The sequence below is a fragment of the Phacochoerus africanus genome, chromosome 5, assembly GCF_016906955.1.
Source record: "Phacochoerus africanus isolate WHEZ1 chromosome 5, ROS_Pafr_v1, whole genome shotgun sequence".
NCBI lineage: Eukaryota > Metazoa > Chordata > Mammalia > Artiodactyla > Suidae > Phacochoerus > Phacochoerus africanus.
The window spans coordinates 43,878,222-43,900,236 of NC_062548.1; the positions used below are offsets into that span (position 1 = coordinate 43,878,222).

The 22,015-nt window shown below is 49.8% G+C and overlaps 2 protein-coding genes and 1 long non-coding RNA gene across 8 annotated transcripts in view; 2 read left to right on the plus strand and 1 right to left on the minus strand.

The window, feature by feature from the left end:
• The first annotated feature begins 8 nt into the window (after positions 1-8).
• Positions 9-3,925, plus strand: LOC125127556 (uncharacterized). Its single transcript, XR_007134980.1, has 3 exons — positions 9-413; positions 616-682; positions 3,523-3,925. It is a non-coding gene; the product is annotated as an uncharacterized LOC125127556 (long non-coding RNA).
• Positions 3,926-4,026: 101 nt separating this feature from the next.
• Positions 4,027-6,902, plus strand: TIGD7 (tigger transposable element derived 7). The gene has a single exon (XM_047780737.1). It carries the CDS (start codon positions 5,128-5,130, stop codon positions 6,775-6,777), a length of 1,650 nt encoding a protein of 549 aa, XP_047636693.1. The 5' UTR covers positions 4,027-5,127; the 3' UTR covers positions 6,778-6,902.
• A 5,864-nt stretch (positions 6,903-12,766) lies between these two features.
• Positions 12,767-22,015, minus strand: part of ZNF263 (zinc finger protein 263) — a 47,786-nt gene continuing 38,537 nt past the window's right edge. The window contains exons 2-8 of one of the 6 annotated variants that reach the window (XM_047780708.1): positions 19,769-19,937; positions 19,113-19,579; positions 17,922-18,102; positions 17,446-17,519; positions 17,051-17,177; positions 15,219-15,335; positions 12,767-14,704 (exon numbers count right to left, since the gene is read on the minus strand). In XM_047780708.1, coding sequence (XP_047636664.1) covers positions 13,536-14,704; positions 15,219-15,335; positions 17,051-17,177; positions 17,446-17,519; positions 17,922-18,102; positions 19,113-19,499 — 2,055 coding nt within the window. In that variant the 5' untranslated portion in view covers positions 19,500-19,579; positions 19,769-19,937 and the 3' untranslated portion in view covers positions 12,767-13,535. Of the gene's footprint in view, positions 14,705-15,218; positions 15,336-17,050; positions 17,178-17,445; positions 17,520-17,921; positions 18,103-19,112; positions 19,938-20,121; positions 20,426-22,015 lie in introns of those variants that run through there. The other 5 variants (XM_047780709.1, XM_047780707.1, XM_047780711.1 and 2 more) reach the window with 5 other exon arrangements.

The following is a 22,015-nucleotide window of genomic DNA, read 5'->3' on the forward strand; positions in this document are numbered from 1 at the left end:
AGGGGCCGCCGCAGCCCGGCCGGGTCGGGGAGCGCCGCGGCTCGGGGCCCCGCGGGACCGTCAGTCTCCCGCCCAGGCTCAGCCCAGGCGGCGTGGACCAGTTATTGCCACCGAGTCTGCGGACCCGCCCAGCCTGGAGGGCGCTGCGCGCGGCTCCGCGCGTGTGTGGCGCCGTCTCGCCTCCCAGCTCTGTCAGGCTCTTGCATCCCGGTCGTCCTAGTGTCGCATCCGGGCTGCGGGCGGAGCCTGGTAACCGGGACCTCGGCCTTGAGAGTCGCCATCCCCTTCTTTGCGCAGGGCCCTGTCCTTTCTGGGGCTCAACCGGCCGTGCCGGAGCGGTAGACCCGGCGCTCGTCGCAGCCTCCTGGATTAAGAGGCCGTTTTGTCCGGGCCAGCATCGACGGCCCCTGAGGGTTTGTACCCATGGCTGGGACATGCATGCTCACAACGATTTTTTTTTTTTTTTTAATTGAGGTTTTAACCTGTGGAATAAGTCCCATTTACAGTTCTCCTTCACAGAGAAATCGAGAGCTCAGAGTCATATAATTCACCACTGGTAGGTCTTCCAGTGGAATTTAGGTCCTATTTATCCTATCTTCTGCTTTTCCACCGCAGCATGCTTCCTAGAAGATGGGATCTTTCTTTTCATCCTGTTCCTGCAACGTCTGGCAGAGTCGCCTGGGTAAGACAGGCATTCCTGAAATATTTACTAAATCAGAGTTAGAAGAGTCTGAGTGTTTCAGGTTGTTTGTGTTCTTCCAGCTGTCACTCTTTTCATAGTGTCAGCCTGTACTAGTCAAGGAATTACTTACTAAATCTATGTGTAGCCATTGTTACAGGGTTCATACGACAAAAGACATCTGGCAACAGGATAGAGCCAATTTCACAGTGAGACAAGGTAGAAAAGGGTGAGCCCGAAGCTGAATGCTGTGGGAATTCCAAGGAAATGAACATTAGGGAAAATTATAAAGAACCTTGAGGGTTTTGCCTACAGCAGCGGGTGGGGGCACATCCAGGCAAAGGGAAAGGGAAGAGCACAGCCTTGAGAGCTGCAGAGATGTGGATGTGCGAAAATTCATAGTACTTTTTTACTAAATGTAACTGAGCTACATGTAGAGAGTTACAAGATAAGATCATCTGGTCATATTATGGAGTGCTTTGAATGGGGATGAAGAGATTGCATTTAATAAAGTAAATGAAATAAAAAGCATCGTTTGAAGGTTTGGGGGGGGAGCTTCTTTCCAAAGCAGTTTATCTGGAGCTAAGTTTAAGGCAGGAATAAAATAGGAGACCACTACCAGGTTATTATTCTATTTTAGCTTTTGGATAGACTCATGTTATACTCCTCTGAGGCAGAGATCTTGATCCTTTTTGAATGAAAGAAAAGGATCAAACAGAGGCGATAATAAGGCGTTCCCCCTGTGACTCGGCAGTTAAGAAACCCACATAGTAACCATGAGGATGAGGGTTCAATTCCTGGCCTCTCTCAGTGGGTTAAGGACCTGGCATTGCCATGAGCTGCGGTGTAGGTCACAGACGTGGCTTGGATCCCACATTGCTATGGCTGTGGTGTAGGCCGGCAGCTGCAGCTCCAATTCAGACCCTCGTCTGGGAACTTCCATATGCTGCAGGTATGGCCAAAAAAACAACACAAAACAAAACCAAAAAAACAGAGTCGATAATAATAAGCATCTGCCTGTGTCCCTTGAATATGTTTCAGAGTAGGTTCATTTCCTTAGCATCTCACTGTGGGGACTTAGTTTCTTCAAAAGTAACTATTGTTTCCAGTCTCTCAGGACCAGGGGACAGTCATGTTCTTAGCATTGAGATCTTCATCTGGCCTAAGTGGGAGCATATAGTTGGAACTTGTTAAAGCGAATAAATGAAGTTCTACCAGTTGTGTCCCAGGTGTCACTGGCAGGCCTGATTTATAATGTAGCCAAGGAGCTGCTTGGAAAAAAGGGGAGAAAAAAACTGGGAAAAGAGACTCCTTGAAACCAAGAAGAGGAGGCAAGGCACAAAATAGTGAACTGTGGAGTTCCCGTCGTGGCGCAGTGGTTAACGAATCCGACTAGGAACCATGAGGTTGCGGGTTCGGTCCCTGACCTTGCTCAGCGGGTTAACGATCTGGCGTTGCCATGAGCTGTGGTGTAGGTTGCAGACGCGGCTCGGATCCCGAGTTGCTGTGGCTCTGGCGTGGGCCGGTGGCTACAGCTCCGATTCAACCCCTAGCCTGGGAACCTCCATATGCCGCGGGAGCGGCCCAAGAAATAGCAACAACAACAACAACAAAGACAAAAAAAAAAAATAGTGAACTGTGAGTGAGAGCCACTGATGAGTGGCGTTGTTCAAAGTTTGCTGCCAGGAAGTGCCCATTGTGGCTCAGGGGTAAGGAACCTGACTAGGACCCATCAGAACACAGGTTCGATCCCTGGCCTTGCTCAATGGGTTAAGGATCCGGCATTGCCCTGAGCTGTGGGGTAGGTCACAGATTCGGCTCTGGCCTGGGGTTGCTCTGGCTGTGGTGTAGGCCGGCAGCTGTAGCTCTGATTTGACCCCTAGCCTGGAAACTTCCATTGCCCTGGGTTCGGCCTTAAAAAAGCCAAAAAAAAAAAAAAAAGAAAAAAAAGCTGCCAGAGTTGCTTACCTTTACTGTGGAGTCCACAAAAGTCCCTGGGGACTGGGGACTGGGACTGAATCCAAACTGCAGCTGCAGCAACGCTAGATCCTTTATCCCCCTGTGCTGTGCCAGGGATTAAAAGCCTTCCCTCCGCAGCAACCCAAACCACTGCAGTTGGATTCTCAACCCACTGCACCACAGCTGGAACTCTTGTAGTCTTTCATTTTGATTTCACTTTCCCCTGCTGGGGCAGTTTGAGAGATGGTGATTGTATAGCTGGGAAGCAGTGAAAGCAAACACATGCAAAAGGAGACCGGCGCGGGGGGCGGGGGGGGGGGGGGGGGGGGCAGGCGGGGAATGGGCTGAGGGTTTGGAATGGAAATGCTATAAAACTGGGTTGTGATGATCCCTGTACAACTATAAATGGAATAAAATTCATTAAGTTAAAAAAAAAAAGCAAAAACACGCAGTTTATTCTGAGACACCACGCAACTGAGTGGGCGGAATGATTTTGCTGGGTGATTGGCTCAATGTAATGGTGCTGCTGTTGCCTAACAAACTTCCTTTCCTCTTCCTTTTCCATTTACAATAGTAATTGCCTTGGTCAGAGCTGCCTCTTTTAGGAGGCTGCTTGACCTTACTCAGGCTGTCATTGGCTCCACACCCTAGTAACCATCATACTCCTTCAGGATCCTCTTAGTACTGTATAAACCAGCACACATGCCTCGCAACAAATGTCAGAGGAAAGCTGATGGTCTGGACTCTTCTGGGTTTCTGGAGGGGAGGCTTTTGAGAATTCTGAAATGAATGAAAGTCAGTCAGGCTCTGCCCTAAAAGAGGAAAAATAACTGAAATAACAATCATTTTTCTCATTTCTCTGACATACTTTTCTTTCTTCCTAGCACCTGGAATGGATAAAAGTGGCAGTTTTGTTACTTCCCATGAGGGTGTGTATCTGGAGTGAGAACCATGAAATTCATCTAGAGTAGAACATTTTTAAAGACACGGAATGGCACCGGGCAGCACCAGGAGGTCTACGAGAAGCATCTGAAGGTGCAGAGCTACAGAAGAGTGTGCGAACAGAAGGGTTTCTGGGAAACACACGATCGGAAACACCAGCAGAGAAACCCCTTCAGCTTCTTCAAGCAGTGGGAAAATTGTCTTCATCAAATTAAGTACAATCTATACTGAAGAGAAATCATATAAAGTCTCGAATATAAAAAGTACGTTACTGGAGTTCCAGTTGTGGCTCAGCGGCTTAGGAACCCGACCTAGTGTCTGTGAGGATGCAGGTTCCATCCCTGGCCTGGCTCAGTGGGTTAAGGATCCAGTGGTGCCACAAGTTGCAGTGTGGGCTGAAGATGCAGCTTGGATCTGGCGTGGTCATGGCTGTAGCATAGGCCGGAGGCTGCGGCTCTGATGAGACCCTTGGCCTGAAAACTTCCATATGCTGCAAATCTGCCCCCCACCCAAGAAAAAAGTACATTACTTAACAGTAAATGTAAATTTAGGAAAACAATCGCAAAGACAGATCTTTTTAATAATTTTTTAACTACTGTAACACTTTCATAAAACTTCTGGACTCATTTCTAAGAAGTGCCGTGATTCTGAAACAGTAATATCCTGAATATGAAAAAGTTTCAGTGAAAAACAACCTTTGAGAAAACGCCAGGAAGAAGATCTGAGAGTGAAAAGGGCCAGTAAGAAAGACATTATTTACTTATTTACAGGTTTACCTCGGTCAACATAAGAAACCCGATACAGCTTTGCCTTTGAGAACGCTGTATTAAGTGCAGTAAAAGCTGGATTTCATTCGTACGGACCCCAGAACCAGCTACCTTTCTTCTTCACCTAGAGAGACGACACACCCTGAGCTCCGGCTCTCCCGACCGTGACCACTCTGTGCAGAGCAACCTGAGCACCATTTTCTTTTCTGGCAGTGCGGTAAAGCCGGGTGGTTTTGCAAGAGGAAAAACCACACCGCATCTCTGTTACACAGTCCTATTCTGGCCTGGCCTTCGAGGCTTTCACACTCCCTTCTGAAGCACCAGTTGTTGTTATTGAGATTTATCTTACCTGAGTCTGTTCTTCTTGTGGACACATCTCACTTTTGTGTCTGTCTTCCTCTTGTGTCTTTCCTGTATTCAGTTACGGAGAGTGTGCAAGCGTGTCTGTTATTCCTGACTGGCGCTGCTGTATCTGCCAAGGGAGAGAAGACCTGTTCAGAAGGGGGTTCTGAAGACTGATCATCCACATCTTGCAGGAGAAGCTGCTGGACAGGACTTTGGCAGTGGCTACTTTCTGAGTTCCTAAGACATTTACCTCCGGACTAGCACTTCTGTCATGAGCCCTTATCCCTTTCAGCCCATTCCTCTAAAATGCCTGTGCCTTTTGGGGCTCTGTGCTAGTTTCAGGCGCAGGAGTTTGCTTTGCTCTTAACTTTTTTTTCCAATTCTGTAAGGCTTTTCCCTTTTTATCCGTGTTGATTGTTTGAGACCAAATTCAGTATGAACAAGAGAGGGAAATATACAACTTTGAACTTGGAGGAGAAAATGAAGGTTCTAAGTAGGATCGAAGCTGGGGGATCTCTTAAAAGTGTCATGGATGAATTTGGAATCAGTAAATCAACGTTTTATGACATTAAAAAGAACAAGAAGTTGATTTTGGACTTTGTGCTGAAGCAGGACATGCCATTAGTAGGGGCTGAGAAGAGAAAGAGGACCACCGGAGCCAAATACGGCGACGTGGATGATGCCGTCTACATGTGGTACCAACAGAAACGCTCGGCTGGTGTCCCTGTCAGAGGCGTGGAACTTCAGGCTGCTGCAGAGAGATTCGCGCAGTGTTTTGGGAGAACAGACTTCAAAGCCAGCACTGGTTGGCTTTTTAGATTTCGAAACAGGCATGCAATTGGGAACCGAAAAGCATGTGGGGAACAAGTCCTAAATTCAGCTTCAGAAAATGTTGAGCCATTTCGACAAAATCTGTCCATGCTTATCAAAGAGGAGAAACTGTGCCTTGCTCAGCTGTACAGTGGGGATGAGACTGACCTCTTTTGGAAGTCAGTGCCAGAAAATACTCAGGCAAGCAGAAAAGATATCTGCCTGCCCGGGAGGAAAATAAACAAAGAACGGTTGTCTGCGCTTTTATGTGCAAATGCAGATGGAACTCATAAGTTAAAGTCAGTTATTATTGGAAAATCAAAGCTGCCTAAAAGTGTAAAAGAGGACACATGTTCATTACCTGTGATATACAAACCTAGTAAAGATGTTTGGTTCACCAGAGAATTATTTTCAGAATGGTTTTTTCAAAACTTTGTTCCTGAGGTCAAGCACTTTCAACTTAATGTTCTAAGATTCCATGAGGAGGACGTCAGGGCGCTGTTACTTCTGGACAGTTCCCCAGTTCACCCTTCCGCTGAATCACTAACCAGTGAGGATGGTCGAATAAAATGCATGTTCTTTCCCAATAACACTTCAAGCTTGATTCAACCAATGAATCAGGGTGTGATCTTGAGCTGCAAACGACTCTACAGGTGGAAGCAACTTGAGGAGAGTCTTGTAATTTTTGAAGACAGTGATGATGAGCAAGAGAAGGGAGAAAAGGGAGTTTCCAAGATTAAAATCTACAACATCAAGAGTGCAGTTTTCAACTGGGGGAAGAGTTGGGATGAAGTAAAACAAATAACCATAGCAAGTGCATGGGAAAACCTTCTTTATAAAAAGGAACCTGAATATGAGCTTCAAGGATTAGAAGATGGAGATTATAGAGAGATTCTTGAGAAATGTGAGGAGTTGGAACCCAAGCTGCATGAGAACAGGGTGTGGTTAACTGGGGATGAAGAAGAAGAGGGTAGTGCCCCCAAAACAAAAGGAGGAAGTACAAAGGAAGTTGTTCAGAAAGGTGGCACTGAGGAGCAGACTGCGGAACTTAAGTTATCTGCTGTGAGAAAGAGTGTGGACGACCTTCTGGACTTTGTTGATGCCACACCTGAGTTTCAGAGGTTCCATTTTACACTGAAAGAGATGCAACAAGAAATAATCAAGAAACAGTTCCAGAGTAGAATCCATTCTAGAATTGGTTGCTTTTTGAAACCTAGACCTCATAATATTAAGGATTCCTTCAATATGCCTTCAACTTCTGGTTCTAGCACCTAGCTTTTGTGTTTAAAGGTCTCTGAAGTTATGTGATGATATATGAATTAGACCCTGTTGTGAATTGTCATTGTTTTTATCAGCTGACCTCACTTTGCATATCAATGCCAATTTATATTGTTTATAAAATATACAACTTGAAAGTAATAAATTTATGGTTTTTTAAATGTATAAATATATTCGTTATTCCATATTTTTTCTATTACAGACAAGGATTCGAATAATGAGGAACTATTGTCCCAGATTATGTAAGGCGGAATGGATATGGGAAAAGTATTAAAATCTAAATGAATTCACAGCATATAACAAAGAAGCCTGACTAATTATTAAGAAAATAAAGACAGGGAATTCCCGTCATGGCTTAGCAGTTAATGAACCCAAATAGCATCCATGAAGACGTGGGTTTGATCCCTGGGATCCCTCAATGGGTTAAAGATCTGGTGTTTCTGGGAGCTGTGGTTTAGGTGGCATACACGGCTTGGATCTCGCGTTGCTGTGGCTGTGGCATAGGCCAGTGGCTACAGCTCTGATTGGACCCCTAGCCTGGTAACATCCATGTACCACGGATGCAGCCCAAAAAAGAAAAGGACAAATTTGGTTTTCAATGGTTACCATCTGATTTGTTTGTTTTCCTCCTTGATATGGAAATAACATATACTGTTTATAACAGATTTATAAAAAAAGATTAAAAGCACCCCAAATCTATCAACCAATGATAATCTCTCTCAGTATATTTCATGTATTTTTTAAATAGGTAAATTGTAAATTCAATTTTATATCTTATTAACATTTTTGTTACTCATAAGTAAGCATTTGTTGAGACACCTGTCAAGCTTAGAGTAGGATGGACTGTGGAAGCAGTTGAGGGGTTGTCGGATAAGCACTCTGAACAGCCCCCTAGTTCACTGCTTTAAATGTCTGTTCTTCCCCCAGGGGTCGTTAAGTTCCCAGAATAAACGACCAGCGGTCACTTTTTTCAAAAGTATTCACTGATTCTGCACGTTTCAGGTTGCTAGGCATAGTGTGGTGCTGGGCATCTAGACCTGAATCACAAAGAACAGGAGGAATAGGAACGAACTACCAGGGGATGCGTAAGAGCTAAGCTGAGAGTGCTTGCTCGGATGGTAGGGGAAGTATCTGAGAGGGGGAAACGTGACTTCTGAGCTGAGGGGGGGGGGGTCTTACATTTGGTGAAGGAAGGAGAAAGGCAGTGGAGACGAAGGGGAGCCTGAAAGTGCATCTCCCTGGGAAGGTGCACAGCCCCTGGATGGCTGCTCTAAGGACAGCTGGCAGAGAAGAGGCGGGAAGACAAATCAGGGCCAGATTATCAACGCCCTTGGAGGTCGTCCAAGATGTTAGACTTTGGGCTGGACCCACGTAAAGTTCTGTCGGCTCTCCCTGGGGCACACCTCATCTCCAGGTCTCCTTCCCCACTGCTCTTTCCTGGACCAGGCTGCTGACACTCTCTGGACAACTGCGCCTGTCCCTCTAGCTTCCCTGCCCTCCCCTTCGGTCCTCTCCCCATCCATTCTCCAACCTGCAGCCAGAGAGCTAACCAAATCGAAACTGAGCAGGCGCCTTCCCCACTTCAGGCCTCTCGTGGGCTTCTAGGCCGGCCCTCTCCCACCCCCACGACGGCCTTGCCCCATGCCCACTCCCTCCCAGCTCTGCCTCGGCAGTCGGCCCCGCCTGCGCACCTGAGGGACCGGGAAGTTTCGGGGTGCCATAGCGCCGCCGGAGACCGCCCGGGAGGAAGCAGAGGGAAAGCAAGCGCGGGGCGGCCGGGAGCCTGGGGCTGGTCACTGAGCGCCCGCCTGCGGGCGGGAGGAGGATAGGGCGGGGCGGGGGGCGGGGCCTCGGAGAGGGCGGGGCCCCAGGGTGCGAAGAGCCCGCAGGGGAGACTCCAAGGTGCTCGCGCCGGGGCTGGCGGCCCGACACCCTGGGCGGACGTGGTAAGGTTTGTTGGGACGCTCCTCCCGGGTTGGCTAGAGAGCCGGCGTCGTCGTTGGGGCCAAGCGGGACGGGCGCTTGACACCGCATGCTGGAAGGCTACTGCAGACTCGGCCTGAGAGAGTACTGGTTTGGGGTTCTCATTCCTGAAGACTACTAGAGATTCCCAGACTTAAGCTGGGCCCTCTCCCAAGAGAGGGAGAAATCCTCTAGGGAGCAGTGTCACCCTCTGAGGTGCAGCTCCTCCTCTGGGGAATCACACCCAGTTTTCGGGTTTGGTTTTTGGTTGTTTTGTTTTGTTTTTGTTTTTTGTCTTTTTAGGGCCCCACAGGTGGCATATGGAAGTTCCCAGGCTAAGGGGTCAAATTGGAGCTGCAGCTCCTGGCACAGCAACGCTGGATCGGAGCCGCATTTTCGACCTGCATCACTGCGCAGGGCGACGACAGAGCCTTAACCCCCTGAGCCAGGCCAGGGGTCAAAACCACATCCTCGTTAACCGCTGAGCCTCGAAGGGAACTCCGAAAGTCAGGTTTTCATAAGTGCTAGCAAGCCAGATGGAAGGTGAAAACATTTCTAATAAATGCGCTCTTGCTTTAATTCATCTTGCTCTTCTTCAACTCCGACATCTAAAGTAGTGCTAATAAATTTGAAAGCTGGTTTCCTGTAACACACATTAAGAACTTTTTTCTAAGTTTTTAAAATGATAGTTGATTTACCGAGTTCCCGTTGTGGCTTAGCTGTTAGTAAACCCGTCTAGCAACCATGAGGACGCAGGTTCGATTCCTGGCCTTGCTCAGTGGGTAAAGGATCTGGTGTTGCCTTCAGCTGTGGTGTAGTTTGCAGACTCAGCTCAGATCCTGCGTTGATGTGGCTCTCGCAAAGGCCAGTAGCAAAGGTTCCAACTGGACCCCTAGCAGGGGAACCTCCATATGCCGCATGAGTGACCCTAAGACAAAAGACCCCCCCCCCAAAAGAAATTATAGTTGATTTACAATGTTTTGTCAATTTCTGCTGTAAGACGTTTTTACAGTTGTTTCAAACACGGGTGAAACACAAAAATTACATCTTAAAGCGGTGGTGGTGACTGCACTTCCCAAAACTGTATCAATTGGTGATGTAAATAACAAACAGTAAACTCTCCTTAAGATGGTTTGGATCTAAAACTTCAAATTTCCTATTATGTTAAAGCTCTGTAAGTCCTTTCATTACTACAGTAAAAATTCTATGGTTCAGTGATTTCTGATGGCTTTTTCTGGGAAAAAAAATGAACAGTTTAGTGCTGTTTTAACACTTCTTCTGGTCTCTGGTGGTATCGGGCTTTGTCCCCATGGATGGCGGGTCGGCTGCTTTTGGTCTGCCTCTGCCAGGCTTTCTCATATTGCTTGAAGGTGGTACTGATTCTCCACCCCGGAGCCTTTCTGCTGGTCTCATGTACTAACTCAGCTACAGGGGTGTGTGGCTATTGCTCAGGGTCAGTCCACATCTCCGAGGTCTCCTTTATACCTGTCTGGATTGAGGGGGCAGGGGTCTTTACTGCCCCCAGCATTAGTCTCCCTTTGACATAAAAGCCAGTTAGAATATGCTCTGGTTTCTTTCTTTCTTTCTTTTTTAAAGGGCTGCACCTGCAGCATATGGAAGCTCCCAGGTTAGGGATCAGGCTGTGGATGCCACAGCCACAGAGACATGGGATGGAGCTGAGTCTGCGACCTATACCACAGCTCATGGCAATGCCAGATACTGAACCCACTGACCGAGGCCGGGGATCAAACCCACATCCTCATGGATGCTAGTCAGGTTCGTTACTGCCGAGCCACAATGGGAACACCTGCACTGGTTTCTTCTTATTTTTTAACGGCCACACCTGGGCTGGCGATGGAATCTGAGCTGCAGCTGCAGCCTACGCCATTGCTGCAGCAATGCCAGATCCTTAACTCTCTGTGCCACAGTAGGAACTCCTGCTCTGGTCTCAAGAGTGTGAGGGTGGGGGGTGGATGTATTAATGTGAAAGTATATATACTTGGCCATCCTTGCAGTGACTTTATAAGAGTCTGCAGTAACAGCCCCTGATCTACTTTTTGAAACATGATTACAAGGAAGAAGTCATCCATCCTGCCTGCCAATCAACAGCAGACTGCTCCCCCAAGTTCCTGCCAGCATGGTCTTACATTGACCTCAGTAACAGGTGCTTAGAAGAAGGGCAATTTGCCAGTATTATCTACCCACAGATGGCACAAATAGAGAAGCACTTTCTATGTGCCAGGCTCTGTGCTAAGTGTTTGAAATGCCATCTTTTGTGACATCACCTCATTAAAAACAAGGCTGAGAACAGATCTGTGTGCTGAGTCTGCCAGAAGAGCAGCGAGACTGGGGACTGGGTGAAGTCTCCCATTGGAAAGCCTTTTTAGTGCCGAGAGTGTCTACCTTGGGGTCCTCATTGCTCTGGCCTCAAGCTGCAGTACTCCAAGTGGGAGCAATGCCAGTTTGCCCACATCATAAGATCTGTAAGAGGGGTCTTATGGGGGATGAGGGGTGAGAGGGGTGGATCAAAGGAGAGGGGTGCTTCCCATTCTCATGAGGTTTACAATCCATGTAAGCTGTCACCTTAACCAGAGTGCTTGCTCAAAGGTCCACTTTACACCCCACCCACTTCCTGGCATCCGCAGCCACACCAGCCTTGTCCTGCTCCTACTCCTGCCCATCCTACATTAATTTCTTGCAAATCCTCCCTCCCCTGATCCCCAACCCTCGCACTATCCCTGCTCTCTCTCTCTTTTTTTTTTTTTTGGTCTTTTTACCATTTCTTGGGCCGCTCTCGCAGCATATGGAGGTTCCCAGACTAGGGGTCAAATTGAAGTCATAGCCGCTGGCCTACGCCAGAGCCACAGCAACGTGGGATCCGAGCCGCATCTTCGACCTACACCACAACTCACGGCAATGCCAGATCCTTAACCCACTGAGCAAGGCCAAGGATCAAACCCGCAACCTCATGGTTCCTAGTCGGATTCGTTAACCACTGAGCCACGACGGGAACTCCTATCCCTGCTCTCTTATGGCTAAGAGAAAAGGATAAAAAATGTGAAACAGATTTTTAAAATTGGCTTAGAAAACAGGAAAAATTCATACTAAACTGAGGCAGGGTAGAGACAGGACTGATAAGCAAGGCTGAGGGGCAATGAACGGTTATTTCCTCACTTAAAATCACTACTCTTGGGGTTCTCACTAGGGTACAGTGGATTAAGAATCCGACTACATGGCTCGGATTGCTGCAGAGGCACGAGTTTGATCCCTGGGCTGGTGCAGTGGTGAAGGGATCTGGCGCTGCCACAGCTGTGGCATAGATCACAGCTGCAGCCAATTCAGTCTCTAGCCCAGGAACTTCCATATGCAGTGGATGCAGCCAGGGGGGAAAAATGCTATACTTGATAGCTTGTTGCCAACAGGATGCTTCATCTTTTTCTCCCCAAGAACAGCTAGTCAGCTGTCTTCCTGCAGACCCAAATCCTGAGGCCATCTTCCTGGCATCGGATGTCCTACTCCTAGAATCCGTCCTGGTGTTCTACCTCTTTCCCATACACAAATGCTCCTAGAATTCCTATTCCTGATTCTCCATTCTAAAATGGAATGCTTTCCTCTAATAATTCTGCCCTCTCCTGTACCTCTCTCCATTCACGGGCAATAACACAAGTTATCTCAGGACCATCTTTTCCTGGGAACCATCTGCAAGACCAAAATAACTTGTCTCTGAAGAGGGAGATCTTCTATTAGCTATTTTGCAAGAAAGTAAACATTCCGAACAAAGAATCAGACATGTTCACTGCTGGACACCACAGAAGGGGGAACACCTGTTACCACACAGCAGCCCTAGCCTGGCACCTGCCAGGGCCACATCCTCCCTCACCCTGTCTGTTGCCGTCTTTGTCAGAACCTTCCTCAGCAAACTAGGAAGACCACAACGAGAAAGGAGGTGCTCTGATAGAAGACGACGGAAGACAGATCAGCACTGGAGGCCAAGACGAAGACCCTCGATGAGGCGTCGCACCCGTTCATGTTTCCCAAACAGATTTATTACCATCCAGCTGTGTTTTCCACAGGGAACGGCACGATTCCCAACACCCCCAGGATCCCGGGGACCCCATCATTCACAGAACCCTCTGAAGACGCCATCTCTGCAAAGGGTAAACCAATCCAGACACGGGTTCCTCTGCCAGGTCCTGGGCTGACCTCCAAATTCCATCACGCTCTTTCCTTTAGGTCTCTGGTTCCTTTTTGTTTGAGAGTCCCCCTGTCAGGCCAGTGGGGACACTGTGGGGGGCCCCCGGACTTCCCACGGCTTCCCAGCCAGCCTTCAGGAGAGCTGCAACTCACTGGCCGTCTTCTGGTGCCCCTGGCTGGATTCCCAGGAGCCCTGGCCCCTCTCCTTTGGTCTCAGGGCCTCAAGAACCCAAATGCTCCTGCCGAATGTCCCAAGGGAGGACGCAGTAACAGTAAGTCTGCAGATCCCAAAGCTGTTGGGACAGACACTGGACAGGGTAAGGCACCCAAGTCACTGGCCGGCTAAACACGCTGAGGGAGCGGGTGAAGTCCGCCCTCCTCACTCGCTCAGACAGAAACCCTTCGCAGAGCCTCGCTCATCCTGTGCTGCCCGTGCCCCCCCCCTCACGACCACCCTCCCGGCTTCCTCTTCACAGCAGTGACCCTCGAGATGCCTGAAGATGCAGATGGGCGGGTTGGCGGGGTCCGTAAGACCAGCCCCTTCTCACGGGACCTTGGGAACATGCCACTTTATCTGGGCCCCAAAGAAACCCGTCCTTCTACCCCGTGTGAGTCCTCTGATGACTCAGGAGGCGAGAACTCCGCGAAAAGCTTTCTCCGCATTGAGAACATTTATAGGGTCTCTCTCCCGTGTGGGTTCTCAGGTGACGGATCCGGTTGGAGCTGTGAGAGAAACTGTCTCCGCACTCCTGACAGGTGTAGGGCTTCTCTCCCGTGTGGATTCTCTGGTGCCTGATTAAGTTGGATCTGTGGGAGAAGTTTTCCCCACAGAGGGTGCACTGGTATGGCTTCTCTCCGGTGTGCGTCCTCTGGTGCCGGGTGAGGTGCATGCCCTGCCGGAAGCTTTTCCCACACGTCAGACACTCAAAGAGCTTCTTCTCTGCCTTGTGGGTCCCGTGATTTGTAAGAAAGAGGCTGCTGTCGCTCACTGCCTGCCCGCCCTCAGAAAAGGGGCACAGCCGCTCCTTCTCATGCGTTCTCTCGTGTATTACGAGGTGTGAGCTTCGGGAGAAACTCTTCCCGCACTCAGCACACTTGTAAGGCCTCTCTCCGGTGTGGATTCTCTGGTGCCGAAGGAGGTTGGAACTGTGAGCGAAGATCTCCCCGCACTCGGGGCACTTGTAGGGCTTCTCCCCCGTGTGTGTCCTCTGGTGCCTGTGGAGGTTGGAGTTGCAAGAGAAGCTTTTTCCACACACGTTACACTGATAGGGCTTCTCACCCGTGTGGGTTCGCTGATGGCGAATCAGGTGTGTGTTCTGACTGAAGCTTTTCCCGCACTCCAGGCACTTGTGGGCCTCCTCTCCCAGATTTGCTCTGTGTAGGGATAAAAAGTGTGGATTCCCACCAAAGATTTGAGTGCACTCCACGCCCAAACACAGTCTTTCTGCTGCATGTATTCGCTGGTGCCTCATTAGGTTCGAGTTGTTAGAGAAATTTTTGCCACACAAGGGACATAAATGGAGCTTTTTCGGCTGCAGTTCCTTTGGTCGCCCCAGTTCTCTGCAACTTGCGGCCCCCACGAAGGACTGCTCCATCCGATCCTCCGGGGGAAGCCCTCGATGCTCTTCTGCCCTGTCCTGAGGCCTTCTCTGCTCCGGACTCCAGGGCACCTCCCCTCTGGCCTGGCCGGGCAGCAGTGCCTGAGTGTGGACGTTCTCAAGGGAAACGGACTGAGCACTTTCTTCCAGGTTCTCAAATTTCTCCTCTCCTGGAAGAGGGAGAGAAACCAAACTCCGATGTTATTTCCATACCAAAGAAAAGGAAATCCCACCTGTGCTACTACCTGCAGGTCAGAGGTGGAGGAAGCCTGGCTCCGCCTCGGCTTCTCATCTTCCCCATGGAGGTAAAGCCCTCCAGACAGGCGTCCATATAAGGGACGCCACTCAAGAATCAGAGCTCAAACCAGCCCTGAATTCCCAGGAAAGAGCCTCTACCTCCCTTTCCAACTGAGCCTCTGGCTTCTGCCCTGGGGAGTGGATGGAATGGAGCAGGACTGGGACGAGAGAGTGGGCAAGTGAGCCCAGGAATGAATGCCTCCTTATGTTTTGACCTTGGGTACCCTGCCTGCCATCAGTAGGATGGAAGTGGGCTGTGGGGACACAGGAAGCAATGTACCTCCCGGGCAGTGGTGACAGGTTAGCTGTACACCAAAACCTTCAAATGCCTCATTCCCAACAGAGGAAGCCTAGCTGGGCAGGCTGCTCAACTTCATAATTCCTTACCTGGAGCTGGGCTTCTGGGGCTCAGGCCCTCCTTGCAAATCTGGACATTGGGATCCCATGGTTTTCTTCCTTGTTCCACCTGGGTGCTCAGGGCCTCCTGACTGGGAACCTGAGACTCTGTTCACAATGAAAGGAAAGGATTTCTATGCCACCATGTTCCTCGACCAGGCACGGGAAACAGGCTTGTTCTGCGCCCTCAGGGGATGGACACAAAAGGTGCAATAAATCTGATAGCAATTACTTCGAACATAAACTATACTCTTCCCACTGGTTACCTCTACAGGAAGAAGTCAGAGGGAGACTATGGCTTTTTTTCTTTTTACGCTTTTGCAGCACCTGGAATTTTTTGTAACGTCAATGAAAAACTTTTGTAATTAAAACAACAAACGAACATGGTCGGGGGGTGGTCAGTTGAGGAATCACTTGAATACTGTACAAGAGCCCTGACTCTTAGGGGATACAAATAAAATAGAACTGGGATGGAATGGACAGAAGGGCAAAGTAGAATACGAAAGACCATCAGAAAAGGACCTGGGTCTCTGAAAGGACCCTGGGTTTAAAACCCCAAAGTGCCATTCCTGTGCTATGCTCACTCCAGCTCCAGCAAACATGCATGAACTTTAGAACTTCTCTTGCGATACATCGCTCAGTGAAAGAGCACTAAGCCATGGCACCACAACAGAGGACCCGGAGAAGGCCCCTGTGAAGGCAACCGAATCTAGCAGCGACCCCCTTGCAAAATTAGTGCAGACGACGTGATGGCCATGCTTCTCTTTACGAAAACCTCGAGTATGGAAACAAAGTGCAGCGTGACTCTTTTCTACCACAGGTGCATCAACACAGCTACGACGGTAACGTACAGTCCTGTTTTAGGCTGTTTTTAAAAACATCCCCGACATGCAGAAAACATGAAGCAATACACAATCCCCATACGCTCTCCACCTAGGTCAACTATCAGGTTTTTTGTCATATTTCACAAACCTCATTTTTAATCTCTGCCTAAGAGTTAAACACATAAATGCATCTTTTTTTTTTTTTTGGTCTTTTTAGGGCCACACCTGTGGCATATGGAGGGTCCCAGGCTAGGGGTCTAATCGGAGCTGTTGCTGCTGGCCTACACTACAGCCACAGCAACACGGGATCCGAGCCTCATCTGGGATCCAAGCCACAACTCATATCCTTCACCCACTGAGGGAGGCCAGGGATCGAACCCACAACCTCATGGTTCCTAGTCAGATTCGTTTCCACTGTACCACGACGGGAATTCCTAAATGCATCTTTACGTCTTAAAAAAAAATTATTTTTAATTTACTTAGACCCTGTTTTGGACATGTGCCATTTTCAAATTTCCACAAAGCACTCCTCCTTCCTGACTCTTTAAGGCTTGGGACAACCACTAAGCTGGAATGGTGATGTCAGTGCCCCTGAAATTTGTGTCTTTGGGGAAGAGCCCAGAAAACCAGCTGAGGGCAGAAGAATAAGCATTTTGAAACTGTAGGACATTAAGAACTTAGAGCCCCACAGCCTCCTGTGACACTGTGTGTGATGCGTGGGAAGGGGAAGGGGTGGGCATCACTGGATTTGAGTTGTTCTGCCCTGGGAAGTCCATTATGGCTCAGATTCCCTGACCTTGGCTCTGGCAGCTGCATCTCTTAAGTGCACCACTGTGGCCTTTGGCAAATATTTAACTAATCCTAGTCAAGGGGACTTTAGACAAAGGCATGTCTTCTGGCAAAACTCAGAACTTATATCCAGGAGGTGAGCGGCTCAACAACAGACAGGACCCTGGTCAGAAATGGCTGAGTCTTCATCCCTAGAAAAAAAGTCCTTACCCAGTGGGTCCACATTCTCATAACTCTCCTGCACCGTGTCCCTGGAGAGGGCCCTCTTACTAGGATCCTGATGCCCCCACTCCTCCTGGGAGATGTACATAGCCACGTCCTCTAAGCTCTCAGGCAACTGAAACAGCACAAGGTCTCCTTTAGGCCCTGAGGCACCAGGAACAATTCAAGCAGAGTCATGGATTAAAGGGACAAAACCCAGGGAAGCCAAGGACCCATGTCACGGGGAAGAAGGGTGTCGGGTCTACAAGCGAGGTGTGGAGGAAACAAATAAAGAAGGTGGGGGGGATGCATGTAGAGGGATAGAAAGGACTCTCTCCAAGTGGCCAGAGGACCCCACCCCCTCAAGAGCAACTGGGGGGGGACAATGGGAACTTCCACATCACCTGGGGCCCAGTCAGCTCCTTGTCTTCCATGTTTCCTCCGGGAGGAAAGAGAGAAAGCCAGGGAGCAGATAATGCTGAAGGCGACAGAAATTATGATGAGAACGGCATTCCTAATTCTCAGCAACCCACGGATTATTAAAACCCAGTATCCAATCCTCAACACCCAGTCTGTGCTCTGAGGATCCAACACTGAACGAAAGAGGGCAACCAAGGCGTAATAAGGCGATACCCAGGATGACAGAGTACCAGCAGCCTTCCCAGCTGGCCCAAGCATTAAAGCCCCCCCCCCCATCATTCATCAAGCTCTAAATGTTTTTCTGCACCCAAAAGGGCTTACTAAGCAATCCCCCACCCTTCTCCCACACCCAGTGGAACTCACACCACTTCTAGCTCTCACACGCCACACCTGAGACCCCTCCGGGCGGCAACCCCAAAGCCCCTTCTCCCTCCCACCTGCCCCGATAACTGTTCCTCACCCCTCTCCTTTACAGTCTGGGGGTCCCTTTGGGGGCTGGGGCCTAGCAGCTCCTGCAGCCTGGGGCCAGGGCTTCGCTCAGTCTCCATTGGCTCCAGCTTGAAGCTCGGTGACTCTGCTGCTGTTTCCAGAGGCAAAGGCTCCTCCAAAAGCACTTCTGTTCCCCGCCCATGGTTTGTGACCTGGGAACCAACCCACATCACTCATCATCACGACAGGACCCAAAAGGAAGGGAGATTAGCACAGAATTCTCAGGGCAAGTCTTCAGCAGAGAATTACTGGCAGTCTCTCTGGACCCAGGAAGAGAGAAGAATGGTTTACACCAAAGGCTTTTCTGATCCCACGCACACTTGAGAAAATGCGTGTGAGGGGTGGGGGTGCACTCCCAGCACACACCTGCCCCACACAGCTCTTCTGATACACCTCACCCCCTCCTGCTTTCCCCCTGCCTCTTCTATTCCTCACTAGTACATAAATTAAATTTGGGTGGCCCTGGGGGCAAGTGCCCGTAGAGCCTGAAGGTCCAACTGTTTTTCTTTTTCTTTTCTTTTAGGGCCACACCCACAGAATATAGAGGTTCCCAGACTAGGGGTCCAATTGGAGCTACAGCTGTCAGCTACATCACAGTCACAGCAACAACTTCATGGTTCCTAGTGGATTCGTTTCCACTGTGCCACAACGGGAACTTCCCAAACTGTTTTTCTAAGTCCACTCTTAATTGCCACCCAGTTTGGCAGAAATTTAGACTGCTGACACTAACATAACAAAAGCTAACAACTATTACGCACTAACGGTAAGCCAGGAGTGTGATCAAAACTACATGCTGGTCCCCCAAATCCTTATTTTCATTTTACCAGTGGCAAATCTGAGGCCCAAGAATGTTAGGTAACTTGCCCCAAATCCCAAACCTAGTAAGAAGCAGAGTGAGGATCTGAACCCAACGAGCTAACTCTTGGGCTTACACTATGCAAAGACACTGCCTCCACATGGAAACAGAGCACTCTTCACTGCTAATTCTGTCCACCCGGGGAAAATCTGGAGAATGAAGGTTCCTCGACACACTACAAAAAGGCCTCTTGCCCATGTAAGGCCTTCTCAGGGAAACCAAGTCAATTCGTATGGGGCAACCACCGCAAATAAAACAATCCTCGGGGCCAGACAAACCGCAAATAAAACAGCTTCTTTCTCTCACCTTTTTCCTCAGCCTCCCAAGCTCTTTCTGCATATCTTCCACAAGAGTCACCGCTTCCTCGCCGCTCTCTGGATGCAGCTCCTGCACCCTGCTCTGGATCTCCTGGGGCAGGATGGTCAGGAACTGCTCCAGCACCAGCAGCTCCAGGATCTGCTCCTTGGTACGCATTTCAGGCCGCAGCCACCCATGGCAAAGCTCCTGGAGCCGGCTGAGGGCTTCCCGGGGCCCAGAGGCCTCTTGGAAGCGAAATCTTCTGAAGCGCAGGTGGGAGGCCTCCGGACTGGGCCCTGGGTCTGGCGGGGGCAGCTCCTGGCTCCAGGCGCAGTCCTCCTCCAGTTTCACTATCAGGAGCCCTTCTCGGTCCTGGAAGGCCGGACCCGACGCCATCTTCAGGTCCCCGGACAGCCTTGGCCCCGAAATCAGCTGCGCCCGCCTAGGAAGGTGCCCCGGGCACGGATGGCCGGCGTCTGCAAGAACCAGGGGAGGAGAGGAGGCCCGAGGCTCCAAATCCGGGCTCCAGCCCGGCGCTTCGGGCTCCAGTGCCTAGTTCTCAGCTGCTCCCGGGAGCCGCCGCGCCAACCCCTGGCCCGCCCCCCCAACACCGCCCCAGGGCTGAACCTCAGCACTGCACTTTTCCCTTCACGGCAGACTCACACCGGACTGCGCGCTCTGCTCCCACGCCGGAAGTCTCAGCGCGCGTCAGGCGTCAACAGCCAATGGCGCCTGCTCAGGATCAACTTCCCGGTCACGTTCGAGAACTCTAGCGCCCATTGGGTCAGATCTCGCCACACATTCACCGTTGACCAATCAGAAGAAAGGATTCGCCTGCAGGGGCGGGACAAGAGGGGCCAATTGAAGAAGGGAGGCGGAGCCAGCAGAGGAGTCCACGAGATCCCCAGAAGCCCCTGGAGCGGGGTCGCTAGATCGGTTAGAGAAGATTAAGCCCAAGCCGAATGTGCCTGACGGGCTACCAGGGTCAAAATCACTCAAAGCTTACTGAAGTGCAGACCTCCGAGTCGCGCGAGATCGTGCGTGGCTCAGTAGGCGGGGCCCTAGAATCTATGTTATTCAGCTCCTCCAAGAAATTGTTCCGCCAAAGACAAGGTTGAGAATCACCGTCCCAACCAAAGCGGATTTCAAGGCCGTCCCCACCACACCAGTCAGAATTGCAGGAGAGGGCCCCACCGCCCAGGCAGCCTCGGAGACAGAGCCACTAGAGCCACGGTCTCCTGGGCAGCCTGCTCCGCGCCGGGAGAAGAGCGGACGGTCCATGTCCATGTCCAAGTCCGTGTCTCCGCAGGGCCTGCCGGAAGATGCAGTTGGTGGCGCGCTCGCGCCTGCGCCCTGGAGGTGCTGGCTGGGTGGGGAGGCGGGTCCCAGGGCCGCTCCGGACCCAGCCTGCACCACCGGCTTCCAATTTTAAACTTGCCCGAGGCGTGCCTTTTATTGTCCCGCCTTGCAAGGGCAAGACCGTTATTTGTTTAAGTTAGCCGAGAACCTTCTTTGGAGGAGCGAATGGAAGGAAGCCCTGTCTGGCACAGTAGAGGCTTTGTGCTGGTGAGGGCAGGGCTACCCAGCTGTGAGGCAGGTGACCCACGGTCCAGGTGGGCCCAGCTCCTGCATACCCTCCAACGACAGTCAGCCTCGTGGGCTCAGAAGGAAGAAGGGTCTTGGGATTGAATCGTGACAAACCGAAACCTCGCTACGCAAAAGTGTAGAAATTAGATGCTATTATCACTCCCTTGTTTTTTGTTTTTTGTCTTTTGAGGGCCACACGCGCGGCATATGGAGGTTCGCAGGCTAGGGGTTGAATTGGAGCTGTAGCTGCCAGCGTACACCACAGCCACAGCCACAGCCACGCCAGATTGGAGCCGCATCTGCAACCTCCACCGCAGCTCAGGGCAACTCCTTAACCCACTGAGCGAGGCCTAGGATCAAACCCACACCCTCATGGTTCTTCGTCGGATGCGTTTCTGCTGTGCTACAAGGGGAACTCCTATAACCCCCTTGTTACAGAGTGTCAGTTAAGTCACTGGCCCAGGATCACAGTTTAGTCTGTTGCAGAAGTTCAGGCTACTGTGATGACGAAAAGCGATGTTGGGACGAAGAAGGTGGAGTTTGAATGAGAGAGTGGAAGGAGCTTTGAGTATTTTGCTTTTTCTTGTTCCACTCCAGAGAAGAGGACCACAAGCTGTTGTGGCAAGTGCAGACCCAGAAGCTTCCTAGCACACAGGCTGGTATTGGTCCATTTCAGAAAACCTTGTTGAGACATGTGACCTCAGAGGCCTCTAAGACAATTTTTTCCATGTTCTAGACATATTTCAGGAGACAAGAGATTCTAATAACCGCTATTATTCTAATAACCATTATTATTAATAATTCTAATAACCCAATAACCACGTTTCTGGCATTTACTACGTCATCTCAGACAAATTATTTAATCTAAGTCCCAAACCTCAGTTCCCTCATCTATTTCGAGGGGATAATACTACATCCACCTTATAACCATGAGAGACAGCTAAATGGGCTAACATTTGTAGGATGCTTAAAATCATACCAGGTGCTTAATATGAATTCAGTATTAGCTGTTACTAATGCACAATAAGTTCCTGAAGGCTTAGCATTGAAAAAGCCACTTGGATTATTACGTAGGATGTGGGGTATGGGAATGTTTGCAAAACTGCACATACCTTGAGGTGGTAACAATGAAGGATGAACCATGTGTTGAGTTCCCTCTGATTCTAGGTTATTAACAGGTACTGAAAGCTAGGTAGACTTTCAGAGTTATCCAGAATTACTGATAGTATTCCTCCATTTCTTTGAGGCCTATTTGTATTCAGATAGAGCAAGTAGCTTTTATAGATGGTCTTTTATAGCTAAATACCAATTTGATTAGGGGTAGA